The sequence below is a fragment of the Furipterus horrens genome, unplaced genomic scaffold (assembly GCF_987537825.1).
Source record: "Furipterus horrens unplaced genomic scaffold, mFurHor1.1.pri manual_scaffold_4, whole genome shotgun sequence".
NCBI classification, from domain to species: Eukaryota; Metazoa; Chordata; class Mammalia; order Chiroptera; family Furipteridae; genus Furipterus; species Furipterus horrens.
Window position 1 is genome coordinate 55,354,768 of NW_028327174.1, and position 16,969 is coordinate 55,371,736.

General features: G+C 44.3%; 3 protein-coding genes and 1 pseudogene across 6 annotated transcripts in view; 2 read left to right on the forward strand and 2 right to left on the reverse strand.

The window, feature by feature from the left end:
• SARNP (SAP domain containing ribonucleoprotein) overlaps positions 1-7,164 on the reverse strand; it is a 51,227-nt gene extending 44,063 nt beyond the window's left edge. Inside the window, exon 1 of one of the 2 annotated variants that reach the window (XM_090273336.1) lies at positions 6,925-7,164. In XM_090273336.1, coding sequence (XP_090129462.1) covers positions 6,925-6,960 — 36 coding nt within the window. In that variant the 5' untranslated portion in view covers positions 6,961-7,164. The remainder of the gene's footprint in view (positions 1-6,924) is intronic. The other variant, XM_090273335.1, reaches the window with a different exon arrangement.
• Positions 485-818, forward strand: LOC150011930 (cytochrome c oxidase subunit 7A1, mitochondrial pseudogene; annotated as a pseudogene).
• Positions 7,165-7,292: 128 nt separating the features above from the next.
• On the forward strand, positions 7,293-9,686 carry ORMDL2 (ORMDL sphingolipid biosynthesis regulator 2). Of its 2 annotated transcripts, none has more exons than XM_090273340.1 (4): positions 7,293-7,377; positions 8,132-8,409; positions 8,571-8,722; positions 9,210-9,686. In XM_090273340.1, the coding sequence occupies exons 2-4, from the start codon at positions 8,236-8,238 to the stop codon at positions 9,343-9,345; spliced, it is 462 nt and encodes a 153-aa protein (XP_090129466.1). In that variant the 5' UTR covers positions 7,293-7,377; positions 8,132-8,235; the 3' UTR covers positions 9,346-9,686. The 2 variants fall into 2 exon arrangements, with proteins under 2 accessions (XP_090129466.1, XP_090129465.1); XM_090273339.1 differs by having other exon boundaries at positions 8,235-8,409.
• Positions 9,687-9,916: 230 nt separating this feature from the next.
• DNAJC14 (DnaJ heat shock protein family (Hsp40) member C14) lies at positions 9,917-16,611 on the reverse strand. 2 transcript variants are annotated; one of them, XM_090273338.1, is made up of 8 exons: positions 15,999-16,611; positions 15,707-15,769; positions 14,098-15,551; positions 12,113-12,219; positions 11,782-11,901; positions 11,275-11,435; positions 11,091-11,193; positions 9,917-10,884 (listed from the first exon to the last, which is right to left on the reverse strand). In XM_090273338.1, exons 3-8 carry the CDS (start codon positions 15,493-15,495, stop codon positions 10,674-10,676), a joined length of 2,100 nt encoding a protein of 699 aa, XP_090129464.1. In that variant the 5' UTR covers positions 15,496-15,551; positions 15,707-15,769; positions 15,999-16,611; the 3' UTR covers positions 9,917-10,673. The 2 variants fall into 2 exon arrangements, with proteins under 2 accessions (XP_090129464.1, XP_090129463.1); XM_090273337.1 differs by lacking the exon at positions 15,707-15,769.
• Positions 16,612-16,969: the final 358 nt, after the last annotated feature.

The following is a 16,969-nucleotide window of genomic DNA, read 5'->3' on the forward strand; positions in this document are numbered from 1 at the left end:
ATCTCAGATGTCTGGCCTGAAGGATTTTACTTGTTTTGAAGTATACATTAAACATCAATCAGTAGAAGTTAGAAAGCAGATGACTATAGAAGAACTTTACAACTAGAGAATATGCTGGGCATATCTAGAAAGTTTACATCCAAGGGTGCATTTGAAAATGGAGAGGGGAAGCCTTTCTCCCCCCACTACAATTGGTCAGATGGAACATTCAGTTGAGTGGGACAAGCACGCAGGAATAATATAGGGTGAAGCAAAAGTAGGTTTACAGTAGTAAGTGAAACAGACTTTATGCTTGTATTGTTATTTATTATTGTATTATTTTCGATATGAACAACCGCAAACCTACTTTTGCCCCACCCTATATGTGGAGAACTGTCCTACTCAACAAACCAATAGCACTCTCTATTGAGAAACATGGTAGATAATCACTTATTAAAAGTTGGAATGGCAGGGAGGTGACTCCAGCTGAAGAGGACTAAGCAGAATGAGCGCCATGCAAGTTTCCCAGGCACTGATTCACTCCTTCAGCTCAACTGCCTGGAACCACTTTGGAGAACCTAGTGACTAAGAAACAGAAACTCCTTCAGGATGACAATGAGCTTCTGGGTGTATTCACAGGTGGGGGAACCAACAACATTCTGTACAAACTGCCTATGGCATTGTGGGCACTGTGTCTGGGAGGCACCACCTAAAGGATGTACTCCCTTGGCTGGGCTTCCTTCCCCCAGAATAAATGTAGACCTGAAGAACTTAAACAAGCATTAATAAATGTGCTGGCTTCTTGGGGGAGGCACGGTGGTGAGAGGAGTGTGGAATGACTGCATAGGCTAATATGGCCTCTGAAGCCAGACTACCTGGGTTTAAATTCCATCTTTACCACTAAATGCTGTGTAAACTTAAATGAGTAACTTAACCTCTCTGTGCCTCAGTTTCTCATGAAATGGGTATAATGCAACAGTATCTTTACCAAAGAGTTGTTATGAAGATTAAATCAGTAAATATTTATAAAGCATTTATTGTAGAATAGCGCTTGGCACCCAGTAAGCACTTATTATTAAGTGTTAGACAGACACTGAGTGGAGAATTAGAAAAGATTATACCTGAATAGCATTAATCTAGAATCTAGACTCTGAGTGACCTCTAAGTTTCAGTTCTTAAGATTCTCTCTATCTTTAAACTTTGGCATTTTAATTATGATGTGTCTTGAAGAGGTCCTCTTTGTGTCCATCTTGTTTGGGACTCTCTTCCTAGACTTGTATGTTTCTTTCATTCACCAAATTAGGGAAGTTTTCTTTCACTATTTTTTCAAATAAGTTTTCAATTTCTTGCTCTTTCTCTTCTCCTTCCAGCACCCCTATGATTTGAATGCTGGTACATTTGAAGTTGTCGCAGAGGCTCCTTAGCCTAGCCTTGTTTTTTAAATTATTTTTTCTCCTTGCTGCTCTGAGCGAGGGTTTTCTTCCTTATGTTCCAAATCACCAATTTGATTCTCAGCTTCATTCACTCCAGTGTTGATTCCCTGTAAATTTTTCTTTATTTTACTTAGTGTAACTTTCATTTCTGCCTGGGTCTTTTTTATGTTGTCGAAGTACCCAACGAGTTCCTTAAGCATCCTAATAACCAGTGTTTTGAACTCTGCATCTGATGACTGCTTCTCTCCATTCTGTTTAGTTCTCTTTCTGGAATCTTGTTCTGTTCTTTTATTTGGGTCATATTTCTCCGTCTCATTTTGGCAGCCCCCCTGTGTTTGTTTCTATGTATTAGGTACAGCTGCTTTGACTCCCTGTCTTAGTAGCGTGGCCTATTGTAGAAAAGAGCACCTGTAAGCCGGATGGGGCAGAGCCTTAGCTAATCATCAGGGTGGGGCAACCCATGTGAACCAGGTTGATGGAATCTCAGATATGGGGGAGGGCTCAGAAGGGAAAATGGCCCCTGCCTGCCCTCTGGGGTTTTGTCCAGGAGAAAGCTATCCCCCGACACTCGCCTTGACGCCAGACACTTCAGTTTTTCCCCATGTGCCACTGGTGCCCTTCCAGTTGCTGCCCCAGTGCTGGAACCCAGAGGGAGTAAGTCTGTGTAAGTCCCAGGTCTATTTCGGGCCCTTTAAGAGGAGACGCTGAGAATCCCAGTTTCTTTACCACTCCAACCCCCATTGGTTTGTACAGCCAGAAGTTACGGGGACTTATTTTCCTGGCACTGGGACCCTGTGCTGGGTGGCCAGGTTTGGGCTAGGATCCCTTGTTTCTGAGGTATACCTCCCAATTTTTATCCACCCCACATAGGTATGAGACTGACTGTTCCATGTCTCCGCACCTCCTACCCATCTCGATGAATGTGACTTAATTCATGGTTGTCAGACTTCCATACAGCTAAATTTTCTAATGATTCTGGGTGGTAGATGTTTTGTATTTTAGTTGTAATTTTTGCTATGGTTGTGGGAGGAGGCAAGCTATATTTACCTATGCCTCCCTTGAAGTCCTAACATTTTAAATGTATCATTTTGTGTGTGTGTGTGTTTAGATGGTGTTGGTTGTTTGTCTGCAAAGCAATATAGCTTCTTTATTTTTTGTAACTCCTAATCTGCCTCAGAAGCCTCAATTCCTTTTTCTCCCCTCGCGTTTAAGTAACATTTTCGGTAAATAGTTAGGCAATTCAAAGTTCAAATTTTTAATAAGAGAGTTGTTTCCTCCTTTTCCTTTCTTCCCAAAATTGTGCCTAGGCAAAAGTTTACAAAAACTTCCAGATGAAGGGTAAATGTAGAGATGATTTTTGTACAGGGTGCTTATCTGATATAGTCTGATCTAGACTCAGAGCTGACAGAATGGTACAAACTGGTTGTCCTCTTGTAACACTTTGCACGAGGTTCACTCCTTGACATCATCTTCTCAATGAGGCTTTCCCTAGTCACCGTATTTTGAATTACAATACCCTTCTTCCCTATCCTGCTTTCCTATTTTTCTACACAGAACTTATCACTATTTGACATCCTATAAATTTTACTTTATTGTGCCTTCCCCCAATAAAACATAGGCTCCACAAGAGCAAGAATTTTGTCTGCTTTGTTCATTGCTATATCTCCAGCACCTATGTTAGCTGGCACATGGTAGGCACTATATAAATTTTTAAATAAGTCCAAAACCTTTATTATCAGCTCTCAACTCTTGAGCAGAAGACCCATATCTCCAACTGACTACCAGACATCTCCAAATGTATGTCTCAAAGACACTTAAGCCCCAAACTGAGCTTATCTTCTCTACTGCACAAAATTGGATTCTTCTCTTCCTCCCAACCTGGACTAAATGTATCAATACTCAAACTTGGGAGTCATCTTTCATTACACCCACATCTAACTGATTCTATAAGTACTTACAATTCTATATCCCAAATTTCTTTTAAATTCATTCCTTTCAAAGTAGCCACTACCTTACTTCAAGTCTTACTAAGTTGATTCACTTGACAAATAGCTATTCAGTACCCCCGTCATGTCAGGTATTATTTTAGGTATAGGGAAATAATCATAAGCAAAACAGAGTTCTTGCCCACAGGAAGCTTACAACCTAGGAGGGAAACAGGCAATCAATGATCATATACATAATACTTAACTGATTAAAAAAAAAAAAAAAAAAAAGTCCTATGAAGGCATTAAAAAGTGATCTGACCACGTGTGAATAGGATGAACCTACCCTACCTAAGGGTTCCTTGGGTAGATGTTTGACATCTGAAGGACAATTAGTAGTTAATTAGATGAAGATACGGGGAATGGAGGTGGCAGGGGCACTGCAGTCAAAAGACGTTGTAAGGGTTTTGAGTTCTGAGGTAAGTAGTGCACAGCAATTAAGAACATGAATTTTTCCTGGCTGCTGTGGCTCAGTGGATTGAGTGTCGCTAGTTCGATTCCCAGTCTGGGCACATGACTAGGTTGCACATCAGGTCCCCAGTTAGGGGTGTGAGTGAGAGGCAACCACACAGTGATGTTTCTCTCTCTCTCCTTTCCCCTCTCTCTAAAAATAAAAATAAATAATTTTTTTAAAAAAAGAAGAACATGAATTTTGGAGACAGACTGCTTGGATTTGATCCACCACTCATTAGTTAGGGGAACCTAGGGCAAGCTACTCAGTTAACCTCTCTGGGATTCCTTTTTTTCATGTGTTAAAATGGGGATAATAGAAGCATTTACTTTCCAGGGTTATTGTAAGAATTAAATGAGTTAATATATGTACACAGCTTTGACCAGTACTTGCCACATAGCAAATGCTATGTGTTAGTAATTAATGAACACATTCATACTGAGGACTGAAATAAAATAAAGCCAATGTGGTTGGAGTGTGAAAAACTAAGCTGGAAAGATTGGCAGGTATAAAGTTAAGTTTTTAAGCAGGGAAATGAATTGTATAATAAAAATAAAACTGTTGAAATTTCTCCCTCTCCAGACCCCATCCTCCATATTGCCAAAAGAACACACATGGATCACATCAGCTCCTTCTTTCAAATTTCCAAAGGCTCCCCACTTTCTGCATACATGACAAAAACCAAACGCCATTCAAAACTCAAAAAGCCCTTTTCAATTTCACGCCAATCTACCTTTATAGTCACACAATTCACATAGTTCCCTTTACAAAGGATCTGCAACCACCAACATATATGTACTTTATACTTCAAAATTACATGTCCCACTGTTTTTCAACACTCTCAGACTAGTATACCCTTCTCATTCTCTCCTCTGCAGTAGACCTTTTTCTCATCATTGATAGGAAATCTGGTACTATTGCAGTTCAAGGCATTTTCACCCACAATTCAGCCTCTATACCTGTTAAAATGTTGGCATGTCTACAAAATCTGGAGAAACCTGCAGTTGATGTGGACTTACATATCAACTCCGATATTTTTCCTTCCTACTTGAAAGCATGTTCCTTTTCTCTGAGATCTCATTCTAAAAGTCCAAAATTTCTTTATAAAAATGGAAAGGCTTTTAAAAAAAAAGATAAAAACCTTAAGTCAATCCAAGTCAGGATTATCCCATCTAGATCAACCGTGGAACCAAACATTAACTGTCCTGAAAGTCAGAATTAAAGGCATGGATTCTTAACCAGAGGTCCAAGGACTCCTCAGGGCTACAAGGTAATTTTAGGAAGCCCCTCAAACTGCATGCAAAGTATGTGTACATGCCTTTTTCTGGGGAGAGTTTCAAAGATATCTGTGACCTCCAAAAGGTTAAGAAGTGCTCTAGAGAAAAAGCAAAGACAAGCAAAATGTGATTAAAAGAATGAATCTTTTTTCAGGCTGTCAGGAGTGCCTTCTGTGCTCTTAAGACTATGATCCTTGAAATCAGGTCAGAGGACATTAACCAATCAAAATAAAATTTAATAAGTCCAAACAAATACAGCTTTTATGGAAGGTGGACCTCCATAAACCAATGCAAAAACCATAAAGGTAAGTCACAAGGTTGGTGCCTTACTACTGGTGATTCAATAAAGGAACTAATAGGAAAAATTTTTGATTTTCTATTCGTTTTTCCTTTTTATTGCACTCAAAAATTCCTTTTCTGTGTATATTCTGTAACATACATACCACCACAGTAAAACATATTTCACATAACTATATATATAATGGAAGTGGTTGATCTGTATTTTTACTTATGGTACTAGGAGACCACTGATATAATCCGCACATTTCAGTGCCACCAAGTTAACAGTAAGTCCAGAATGACACAAAAACTCCCTAGTACAGATTAGAATCCAAGAGTGAGAAATCCATCAGCTTTCACAAAAAAATCTAATTGATGTCAACTAAAACGTAACTAAAAGACTTCTCCCTACCATTACTCTCCCTACTTCTTTTGTTTGTTGTTAAGCTCTGCAAGCTTTAACCGGTCAGTGTGCAACTCAGCTAAATCACCTGGTTTGCCCAAGGTTCCCAGGATGATGTCACCAAAACATATAATGAGAAAGCTACTTGTGAAACCACAAATGGACAAAATATTTTCATAATTCACCCTTAAAAGAAACCAATCTTTTCTTCCAGGAAAAAAGTAATCTAAATGTGAGAAAACTACCAAGGTTCCCAAGACACAACTTGAAACAGATGATTCAGAGTGTCGTCACCCAGTGGTGATACCAAGAGATGCGGGGTATATCCGTGATATGAAATGGGGACAGAGATAACTCTAACCTTGGAAATGTTTTTCCAAAATATTACAGCTACAAGTGAGTTGTCTGTATGGCGGCAGGAAGTCGAGGGGTATGTGGAGGCTGGCCGGCAGAGAACCGTGTGAGAGAGAACTCGAAAAACTTTTAAGTTCGAGCTATCTGTGCCTTTACTAACTCTAAAAGGCTCCAAAACCCCAAATTTCTATGGGGAGGCCTATATTCTGAGGCCTCTCCTTAGGTTTCAAAGTCCTCCCCTGGGGGCGTAACCCCACCTAAACAGGGTGGTGGTGGGAGTATTTACTGGATAATGTTTGATACCTAGATAGATAGAAAACACAGATGCCAACCTCTGCTATAGGGAGTCTCAGCTTGGGACAACAGATAGGAAAGCATCAACCTAGGAAAGCATCAACCTAGGAAATAAAAAGGGGTGCTCAGTCCGGCATGGGGCAGAGGGGACCACTGACGTAATGCATTTCTGACGAGAAACAAGGAGAGAACAGGTTGAAGGCACTTACACAACCCGATGAAAGTGACGGACGATACAACGATGAAGAAGGGAGCAGAAATAACTAATACAGATACAATAAAACCGTGAGGAGCATGGGAAATTAAGACAGGCGTAGTGAGGAAGAGGAAGGCACAAAAGAACTACAGAGGGAGCCGGTAGAAAGTGGAAAAGCCTCCAAAAAAAACACGTAGGAAAAAGGAACAAGCCACTCCGCAAAAGTCAGTCCCCAGAAAAGTTCAAGTCAGCCCTTTCCCCTCTTCACGGTACCTTCAGCTTATGGAGCTCTACCGTCTCCGCCGCCATCTTGTTTCCCCTCCACTCCACAAGGTCCCCACCCGCTGCCTCCGCTTCCAGGAGCTCCCGCCTAGGAGCCGACAACCAGGGCCAACCAATCACTGCCACTCTTACTACCCCCTCATTCCATCCACTCTTCTCATTAGTCAATAGCTGGCGTCCCTCTAACTCCTCTAGGCAGCTTTCCCCACCTCTCTCAAAAGGTGGGGCAGGGAGAGGGGCGGGTTCTGCACCTTCCGAAGAACGACGGAAACGATGACCAATTGTGCGTCTCCGTTGCAGACCTCCAACCAATGGGTGGCAGCAGCGCTAACTCTGTTCCACCAATAGGGAGACTGCAGATGGGCGTGGGTGGCTGCTTCCTGGAGACCACAGGTGTTGAAGTGAGCGCTGCGCCCCTAGTTGACCCGCCTCTGAAGCTTGCAGGTAGGGGCTTCCGAGAGACTGGACGTGGTGCTGAGGGAAAAGTGGTGGGAGGCGGGCGTAGAGTGACAGCTAGTTAAATACTAAGAGAAGAGCGCTGAGGAGAGCCGATTTACGAGAAGCATGGGGCAGGCTCAGGATTAGGGTTTAGGAATTTTAGGTAGAGGACGGCGGGCAAAAGCTGCTTCCTAACTAGACATGATCAACTTTGACTAGCACGATTTTAAGGAGTCAAGCTTAGATTATCTGAGCCGCCCCTGGATTCGGGGCTAGGGCTCCAACTGGAGGTTTTCAACTCAGGTTCCTTCCTAGCTCAATCCAAAACCCTGGGCAAATTCTTCCAATGCCTCACGCTGAAAAGGAATTGGGATGTTGACTGCTTACATGCTAATGGGATGTGAGACAGAACAGGCAAGCCCCAGATTAAAGATGGGGATTGGAAGTAGCTTTACCCCCTCACTCCTCAGTGAATCCTTGTTTCCCATGACCCTCTTCTGAAATGCTGCATGTATGTGACTTCTTCATGCTTCCTTATTAACTTCTTTAAAAAAGTGAGATACTTGTTTCCGTTGTTCCTTGAAGTGGGTGCTCAAGCCTAGACTTACTCCTTCAAGTTACAGCTGAAGTGGAAGAGTCAGAGTATAAGGGTATCATACGTCTCTAAGACGTAGAGAGAACTCTTCTGGCCTTTTTTTTTCCCTTATAGTCTTCCGTTTTTCCTTTGTGCATGATGGGGATATTTTTTCATTCCAAATAGAGTACAAGGCATTTGGATTATTCAGGAGGCAATGTTGGGGGGAAAAAATCAAAGGGGTTGAGAGGAAATTGAGGTGGACTCCTGCCTGATCCCCCACTGGTAGGATGAATGTGGGGGTGGCACACAGCGAAGTAAACCCGAACACTCGAGTGATGAATAGCCGGGGCATCTGGCTGGCCTACATCATCTTGGTAGGACTGCTGCATGTGGTTCTACTCAGCATCCCCTTCTTCAGCATTCCTGTAGTCTGGACCCTGACGAACGTTATCCATAACTTGGTGAGCACTAAGCCACACCCTTATATCACCCCACCCCCACCCCCGCCAAGCCTTTCCTCAACCACATTTTTGGGGGATATATGTCTTCCTTTGGGGATCTTAATTATTGGGCTAAAGGTCTACATTATGCCCCTTCAAACTGCTCCCTTCTCTTCTCCCAGGCTATGTATGTCTTCCTACATACTGTGAAAGGGACACCGTTTGAGACTCCTGACCAAGGAAAGGCTCGACTGCTGACACATTGGGAACAGATGGACTATGGGCTCCAATTTACCTCTTCTCGAAAATTCCTCAACATCTCTCCTATTGTACTGTGAGTCTTGGGGGAGAGAATGGTAAATGCCCCGAGAGCCAGGTACAAAGGTCCACAGGGAAGCTTTCAAAAAGTAGAAGGTAATAATCAAGCATTCCTTGCTGCCTCCTTGATAGTAGGAGAATGGAGAAGGGACAGAAAACCAAGTAAAACCAAACAATTTCACATTTCCAAAAGATGTAAATAAATTAAGGCAGAACTGATATAAATCTGTGAAAACTGTGGGGAGTGGAAGCAAAGAGGACTTAACAGTCATACGGCTGAAACTGCTTCAGCTGTCATTTGTCGTGTGACATTAACAATTAAACACTATATTACAAATCTCCAGTTAAAGATGATTATCTCCCTGACCCCTAGGATATTTTCAGATATTTTAGGACTACATGCAATAAAATCGGTCATTTAAAAGAGAACAGAAAGTCACTGTAAGGGCATGAATATGGATAGGGAAGGCCAACTTCACTCAACCTATTTCTTTTCTCCCCAGCTACCTCCTAGCCAGCTTTTATACCAAGTATGATGCTGCTCACTTCCTCATCAACACAGCCTCTTTGCTCAGTGTTCTGCTGCCTAAGTTGCCCCAATTCCATGGGGTTCGTCTCTTTGGCATCAATAAATACTGAGGGATGGGGCTGGGGACGACGTTGGAACAAGAGGCTGTAACAACTTTCCCTTCTCCGTACTGTCTTCTATACCTTGAAAACCTGAGAACTATACAACCATTCCCAAACTCCCAGGAAGAGAGCAGAATGGGAAATGAGGCTCCCTGGGCCTAGCTATACTAGGAGGAGGCTTATTTGAATCAGTAAAGGCAGGTGAGGTAACGGACTATTCAACTCTCCTCCACAGAAGGCCATCTTTGGACAGCTTGTTTGGTGATTAAGTTTTTCCATATCTCCCACCCCATCACCTTCCAGCTTTGTTTGCTGTGTATTTTCCTTTTTAATAAAGGTACTTTTTTTCAGATATGGCTGCTATTTGGTCAGCATGGAAGGGTAGGGAGATGTCCTTATAAGGCCGGGGAAGAAAGATGTAACAGTGACTTACTGCACAAAACTTCCTATGTGTTTTTTATCCTCTCTTCCTCGGTGCAGTAGGAGGTGCCCTTCATTCTCAGCTAACACTTAGAGAAAGGATTCTCAAATGAGAAAAAGGATACCAGCTATTATAAGAGCAAAGAAGAGAGAAAAGAAACAGGTTGCCAGTTATATATTTATAGAAAGATAATCCCCTGGCTTTAAATAGATATGTACATACAAATATGAACAAACTTAAAAAAATACAAACCCTTGGATCATAAGGGGGCTGCCAGAAGCCCCTTTACCCTTCCCTATCACCCAAGGGAGGAGGGCATAAGTCTGATTTTTAAAAATTATTAGTTTTGGCCATCACTGCAGCAACAAGCATGAAGCTGGGCAGTTACCCACAAGGTGAAAGTCAGGAAAAATTCAGAGTTCCCACTCTCTGAACTCTATGTATCTCCTATAATTAGAGCTACATATGTTCTTGTTCTGTCTTTTAACTAGTCTATTGGGCTAAAGGAGGGAGCTCCCTCCTGAAATGGGTCAAGAAATAAGACAGACTTACAGTTTTAAAAGGGGGGGAGTGTCATCTGCTGTAGAAGCAAAAGACAAGACAAAGGCATACAGACATCAAGGAAATACCCAGTTCCCACCCTACTATGGGAGGTGTTATCCAGTTCAGGTCCATGTCTAGGTTCTTTGCTCTAGCTACCCCTGTTTCTTTGGTATTGTCAGAAGACAAGATTTAGTTCCTGGGTGCTGGTGGAGGAGGGAGAGTGGTTCCGGGGCTTCCAACAAGTACTGAGTGAACAATTTGAGCTTAAAATTTTCCCTTTTTAAAATATTTTTTAAAAAAATCAAACTCCATTCTCTGCTGTACACAGCCCTTTTGACTCCCTGACATTGATTTAAGGAAAGAAGAAAGCGTGTCAACGTTGGAAGGGCCTCCTCACTTTCTTCCGCCTCTTCGGTTTGGCTTCTCCCTTGGGTACTGCACTGTTGGGCTTGGAAGCTGCAGTGGCCCCAGAGCCAGAATGAGGAGCTGCAAAGAAGTTCCCATTGGACATCTGTCCTGGGGGTACTTGAAAGATCCGGCTCAAAAAATCCTGAAGGTCAGCAGAAGGGCCATCTGGGGTGGCTCTGAGAGGAAAACAGAATAACGAGACAACAGATTAAGAGTCAAATGGTTACCTATGTTGCCTATTAATACCTAATTTAAAGATATATTGAGTCAGTTACGAAACTTCTTAAAGGGTGAGACATCTAGGTGCCCTAAACACTATGTCATCTGAAACCACATTCAAAACAAGAATAGTGGCTAGATTATTGAAAGAAATACCACCTACCTCTGTCGCCCACTGGTGCCTGGGATACGAGAACCAAATGAGATGTGATAGGGGACTCTGTGAGTATCTGGAGAGATGCCCACACGCTGGCATCCAGCCCACTCTACAAGAATGAGAAATCATTACCAACACATCACAGTTTTAAGCATATATGAGTCCATATTTCTAGAGAACAGAAGTGTACCTGTGATGTCATACACCTTCCCATCCATCAGCGCAAAGTAGGTGATCTTGAGGCCCAACATGCTTGACTCTGCCCAAAAGTCTCCTTCTTCAGCAGGATGCAGTCTATTACACTCAGCACAGTATCTGGCACTCTTAGGTTCCCGGTCCATTTCAAACCTTCTGCAACCCAACAGAAGGATAATTCCTTAATAATCTGTTAAGCTTGTGATGTTGCTATAGTCTCATTAACTGACAAATGTCACTGAAAGATCTAAAATTATCTCCACTCAGTTGTTACGTATGCCTACACATACACTGTTCTCAATCTTCTTTCTTAAAACTAAAAAGTTATCTTTTTTTCCTACTAATTCAAATCCCCAATCACTTGACAATATGGCAGAAGTGGAAACCTAAGGGTTTTTTAAATCATCATCTGTATCCCACAACTACCAATACTACTCACAAAGAAGGTCTTTGACTACCCATTCCCTAAGCTGTGGCTGTCCTATTCCTGTCTATTTCATACCTATGCTTTCCCTGGCATCGGCTGCACATCATAGTATTCATTGCCTCTTTGAGGTCATCTTGCAGCTTGGACAGAAACTCATTCACTGACCGGCTCAGCTCATTTTCTGCCATGCGTTTCCTAAGAGAAGAAAGGCTTTGTAAATCAGAGGGTATTGAGCAAGGGATAAAAGAAGATGGACCTATTGGCCTCTTAAGGCCTGTGGCCCGCTAGGCAGACAAGCAACCTCAATTCTCTCCATTTCAGAGAGCCTCCACCCACAAGTCCAGGGACCTCTGCTATTGAAGATTATTCATTTACCCCACCTGACAATTTCCCATTTCCAACTTACATCTCATATTCCTTCCGCCTTTCAGGGTTACTGACAATGTCCCAAGCTGCCCGCAAAACCTTGAAGGCCTCTTCAGCCCGGGGATGATGATTTTTATCAGGATGAACCTACCAAGACAAAGTGTTCATTACAGATCCATCCCAACCATCTGCCCATCTTGGGTCAAAACCTCACATTTTCACCACCCTTTTGGAAAGTCAATATAGCTTAATAATTAATTGCCCGGTCTCTGCAGACAGATCTCAGTTCAAAGTCCCAGCTCTGTCACTGTTAGCTACATGACCTAGAATATTTTATCTGTCATGGATTGTTGGGAGTATTAAATGAGAATACATGTGAAGTACATAGCACCATCCAGTGCACCTGGGATTGTTCCAGTTTTAGCACTGAAACTCATGTCTCAGGAAACTCCTTCATCTCAGGAAAACGGATGGTTGCTCACCTGACCTGGCACATGCATACTTTATTGTCAGTTACAAACTAAGAGTTTGAAAGTTACTACATCCTCACTTTTCTAACTAGAAAATTCTCATATCTACTCAAAACTTCTACAATAGTTTCCTTTCCTGTCCCAGAAATGAAATAGCATATCATGATACAGGCTTTTTACCTGCTTTTCAGCCTTTTCTCCAAGACAAATATCCTCTCTTACTATACTTATTGTTCCCATCCTCATTCCCAAAAAATACAGAGATAAACCTAGTCTCCTGACTGATGTCAAGTAAGCAGAATGCTGTTAAATCTCCCATATTCCCAAGCATATAGGACAGCCTTTTTAGTCATGGTCACTCTGGGGCCTAATAAAAGTGGTGAGAGGTTCTATTAAAGAAGCCTACACTCTTGATTCAGAACAAGGGAGAACTTTGGGGTATACGGTGGGTGTCTGGAGAATTGGAGAATCTGACATCATCTCTAAGAAAGTTGAAAGTTTTTGGAAGAACGATGTCCCTCAAGAGAGGATATCTGCTAAAAGACAAAGTGAGAAAAGAGCTCTACTATTAGTAACAATTTGAGTGTAAGTAGTTGTTCCCCACTCTAAGAATACCTCAGGCTATCCACTAAGGGGCATGCATTTCCCACTAAACTAACTCAGTCTTCTGGTAAGTTGAATGGTTAATGGAAACCATGGTTGCCCTGGTGTCATCAACTGTTGAGGTAGTCTGCATACTATGATACTTTACCAGTCCAGTTCCATACATTCAGTCAAGCAGACCTCCAGTGCAATCTACACACATTACTTAATATAGTTTTACTTGTACAGAAATAGCAATAAGAATCATATCTAAAAATAGCAACCTAATATCAATTTCTAATAGCAATTTGATTACATGCTTTTATTAAATTATTTCCCTCAAGCATGTGGTATGTCACAATTCCCACCTGCAACTCCCCTTTTATCAACAAAAGCAACCATATTTTTATGTATGACATATATATATGCACATGTCTCTATGATTTCTAGTCCCTTCTCCTTCCCTTTCCCATTCCAGGTTGCTGGTCTTGAAATAGCTTGTTTTCTTTCACCTGATCCTGGAATAATCACTTTATATGCACTCCCTGAACCGTCCCACACTAGGTCCACAATTGCCTTTCTGGGACAGGTTGTTGGATTTCCCTGTGTTCAGAAAACACTCCTCATTTGTGCCAGGAGAGGAACTGACAAGCGTTCTACCTAGGTCTCTTCTCCACTCTAGTCAGAGGGACTTCATCTCAATATTTCAGGGTGAATGAATCCAATACTGCCCAATATATCAGGTTCATTTCGTTTCATTAAGAAAAAGAATCGCATGACAAAAAAACCTGAACGGAAAGCTAGATCCCATAGTAGAGATGGAAAGTCTTTATGACTCTTTTCTAAGAATTAGGTTATTCTTCAGCTTAAAATTGACTTTCTTCTCTGCCTTCCCTTTATTCTAATCTCCCTAAAATTAGGAAATAAAATGTAGGGACAAAAGAGGAACAGGAAATAGGGTAAGGATACTCACCATCACTGCCAACTGCCTATAGGCCTTCTTTAGTTCAACATCTGATGCTGTGGCTCCAACACCCAACACATGGAAAGGGTTTAGCTCATCTTCAGGAACCCCAGCCATGGTCAAGAGTCGAGTCACTTCCTCTTCAGGCTGGCAGCAGCGACTATTAGCTACAGGTGCATCCCCCTGCCTATTAGTCCTCTGTTTGATCCAAGGCAATTCCAGCCAATCCCATTGAACGATTCTTACAAGCTGCTGCCATGGCCTGCTACCTCTCAGCAGAATCAGACAACGCTGCAAGGTGGGAGATTCCAGCCAAGAGAAGAGCCAGGTAGCTTTACCCCTCCAACCTAACCGGTCACCCAGTCCCACAAGAAACCGCCAGCCCAATTGCAGACAGCCCAAAAAGAGGGCCAGAGCCAGGAGCAGCAAAGCACCCAGTAGCCTAAGAAAACGAATGAACAGCACTGCCCCAGAGCAAAATCCCTGGCTCAGAAACTGGAACATCACCTGGGCCCAAACACCCAACCGCCCTGCCCAGACTCCTGCCCAGACTCGAAAAAGGTCCAAATCACTGCCTTTCAGCTGCCTGCATGCATAGATGAGGTGGCCACAAGTTTCCACATACTCTCCCACCAATACCAGCAGTTCAATCAACCACCAGAAGCCTGCCTGTCCAAGCTGACACAGTTCTTCTGCTCCCCATAATCCCAGGCCTCTGCGCCTATCTGCCTGACTTCGTTTCCGACCCAGCCGATGTCGGCCAGGGGACCTAGGATCTCTGCGTCCACCCTCCCGAGTATCCTCCTTGGCTGGAACACGGTGCCGCTGTCTCCGGGGTGGAGGTTTCTTTCCACTGGGGACACGTGAAAAATCACTGGGGAACTTGGGTTCCTCGTCATCATATTCCTCTTCGAACTCATCTTCCTCCAAAGCTGGAGAGGTATAATGGAGGCAAAAGTTGCTAGAAGAGCTATCTCCTCCCCTAGAGTAAGGCCCTTCAGGGATTCCAGGGGTTCCCTGGCAGTTGAAAGCAGATGGAATGGAAAGGAACGGATTCCCATCTTCCTGGTGCCCAGCCTCATTCTCTCTTGAGAGTTCCTGGTCCACTCCTGATTCTTCTTCTGAAGATGCCTCACTCCGATCAGGGTCCTCTCCCTCCCTAGGGGGTCCTGGACCCCTGGGGGGGCCATGGCTTGGATCCGACCAGTGAGCTGGGGGCTGTGTGCACTTAAGACTAGAGTGCTCTGTGAGGCAGCGGGTACCATTAGGAGCAGGCCTCGTTGAGTCCCTGAGTCCTGAGAATGAAAGTACTTCAGGGTCCACAGAGGGTCCTAAAGTCTTAAGAGAGGCACCACCACTGTGGTGGGCTCTACACAACTCTCTTTGTCCGGGGTGCTTCCGGACCATGACCCCGGAGGTTCCTGAAGATTTTAAGTCACAGCCATCATGGTAAGTTCTGATGCCTGTAACAGAGGTATCAAGGTGGGGATAATTAAGGATTGGACCAAGAAAGGGGTTAAATAATCTCAAATTGGGGATATATTTAATGCATCCACCTCCCTGGTTTTCCCAAGTTCCTTTGCGGCATTCATTACCCCTAGCAATAAGCCAATACTACCTTAACCACAACACTGCTCCCTGCCGCCTCCTCCAAATCCACTTAAGTTTTTCTTCTCTCCCCCTGAAAGATACAGTCCTGTATCGGAAAAAGAGGAAGGTACGGCAAAGGATGTGGTCCTGCGATCACTCTTGGGAAAGAGAGACGATCGGAAAGGAGAGCCGTAGGCTGCCTGAAAAGGGTGGGGACCGTGCAGCCCTTAAAGAAAAGCGGGGGGCGGAACTTGGGGTTGCCCCTGAGATAGACAACCAGAGGACCCTCGGGCTGGGAAAAGGGGGAGAAAATAACGTACCGAAGAGCGGCAGTGACTCCTCCCCTGGAGCAGCTGGGCCCAGCGCAGTAACGCCTCCCCTGGAGCAGCTGGGCCCAGCGCCAGGGGGAGCTATGAGAGCTGCTACCCCGGCTCCACCTCCCGCTCACGCTCTTCTTCCGCCTTCCGTCTCCGCCGCAGCCCTACGCCTATTTCCACTTCCGGGGTTACCAGGGAAGGGACAGGAAGGAAAAGAAAAAGCGGTTGGAGGAGGCGTGAACAAGTCTAGGCAGCTGAGGTTCAAATCAGAGGAGGCGGTCCAGGGGAATTACTGGCCCTGCCCCTTAAAGGGCCCTCTACTGCGGCCCTCCGCGTGCTGGAGTAGAATCCTCACAAGTTGCACCGCCGGAAGCCAAGCAAATGGATGCTGCAGCAGTGTCTGCGGTCTGGGGGCAGATTCTTAGGATTCCTCTGGTTGGATTCTTGGGCTTTACCGAGACTGGGAGATAAAGGACAGCCACCGAGCCACAGGCTTTCTCTTGCAGACACAACTAGGGAGCGTTGAGGAGCCACCGCCCTGATCCCTTCACTGCCGGCAGTAGCGAAGATAGAAGCCCTTTTGTATAAATGTCGTCTTCTTGCATCGAGGAGAGGACACCCCGGACGAGCCCCCGCCCTGGTCCCCCTTACCCTGTCCCCCTATCCCTTCTTTCCCAGCAACCCTCGGCCACCCCAGCTCCTGACACAGCTGGCGAACTGCCCCGTATAACTGCAGCTCCCACGGCCAGATCCGCCTCTTTAGACGCAGCTCTCAAGCCCGGGACAAGAGAGCGTAGCTCCGCTGGGCTCAGGACCAGAGCGGAGTGCCAAAAGACATTGCACTCATCAGCATGCTGCTTTACATCTCATTTGCATACCGAGCTGTTCGTCGATATCGACAAGCGCCCCCTCCCCCACGCAGACCCGGGTCGGGTGCCCTCTCTGTGGGTCCCCTTCTCTACGCACGCCTCTCT

What these genes read in the sequence shown, in the direction of transcription:
- ORMDL2 (XM_090273340.1), top strand. Translation starts at nt 8,236, where the DNA reads ATGAATGTGGGGGTGGCACACAGCGAAGTAAACCCGAACACTCGAGTG. An exon ending in CGAACGTTATCCATAACTTG is followed by an intron (nt 8,410 to 8,570) that starts GTGAGCACTAAG and finishes CTCTTCTCCCAG; the next exon opens with GCTATGTATGTCTTCCTACA. An exon ending in AACATCTCTCCTATTGTACT is followed by an intron (nt 8,723 to 9,209) that starts GTGAGTCTTGGG and finishes TTTTCTCCCCAG; the next exon opens with CTACCTCCTAGCCAGCTTTT.
- DNAJC14 (XM_090273337.1), bottom strand. Translation starts at nt 15,495, where the DNA reads ATGGTCCGGAAGCACCCCGGACAAAGAGAGTTGTGTAGAGCCCACCAC. An exon ending in ATAGGCAGTTGGCAGTGATG is followed by an intron (nt 12,220 to 14,097) that starts GTGAGTATCCTT and finishes TTGTCTTGGTAG; the next exon opens with GTTCATCCTGATAAAAATCA. An exon ending in CGATGCCAGGGAAAGCATAG is followed by an intron (nt 11,436 to 11,781) that starts GTATGAAATAGA and finishes GTTGGGTTGCAG; the next exon opens with AAGGTTTGAAATGGACCGGG.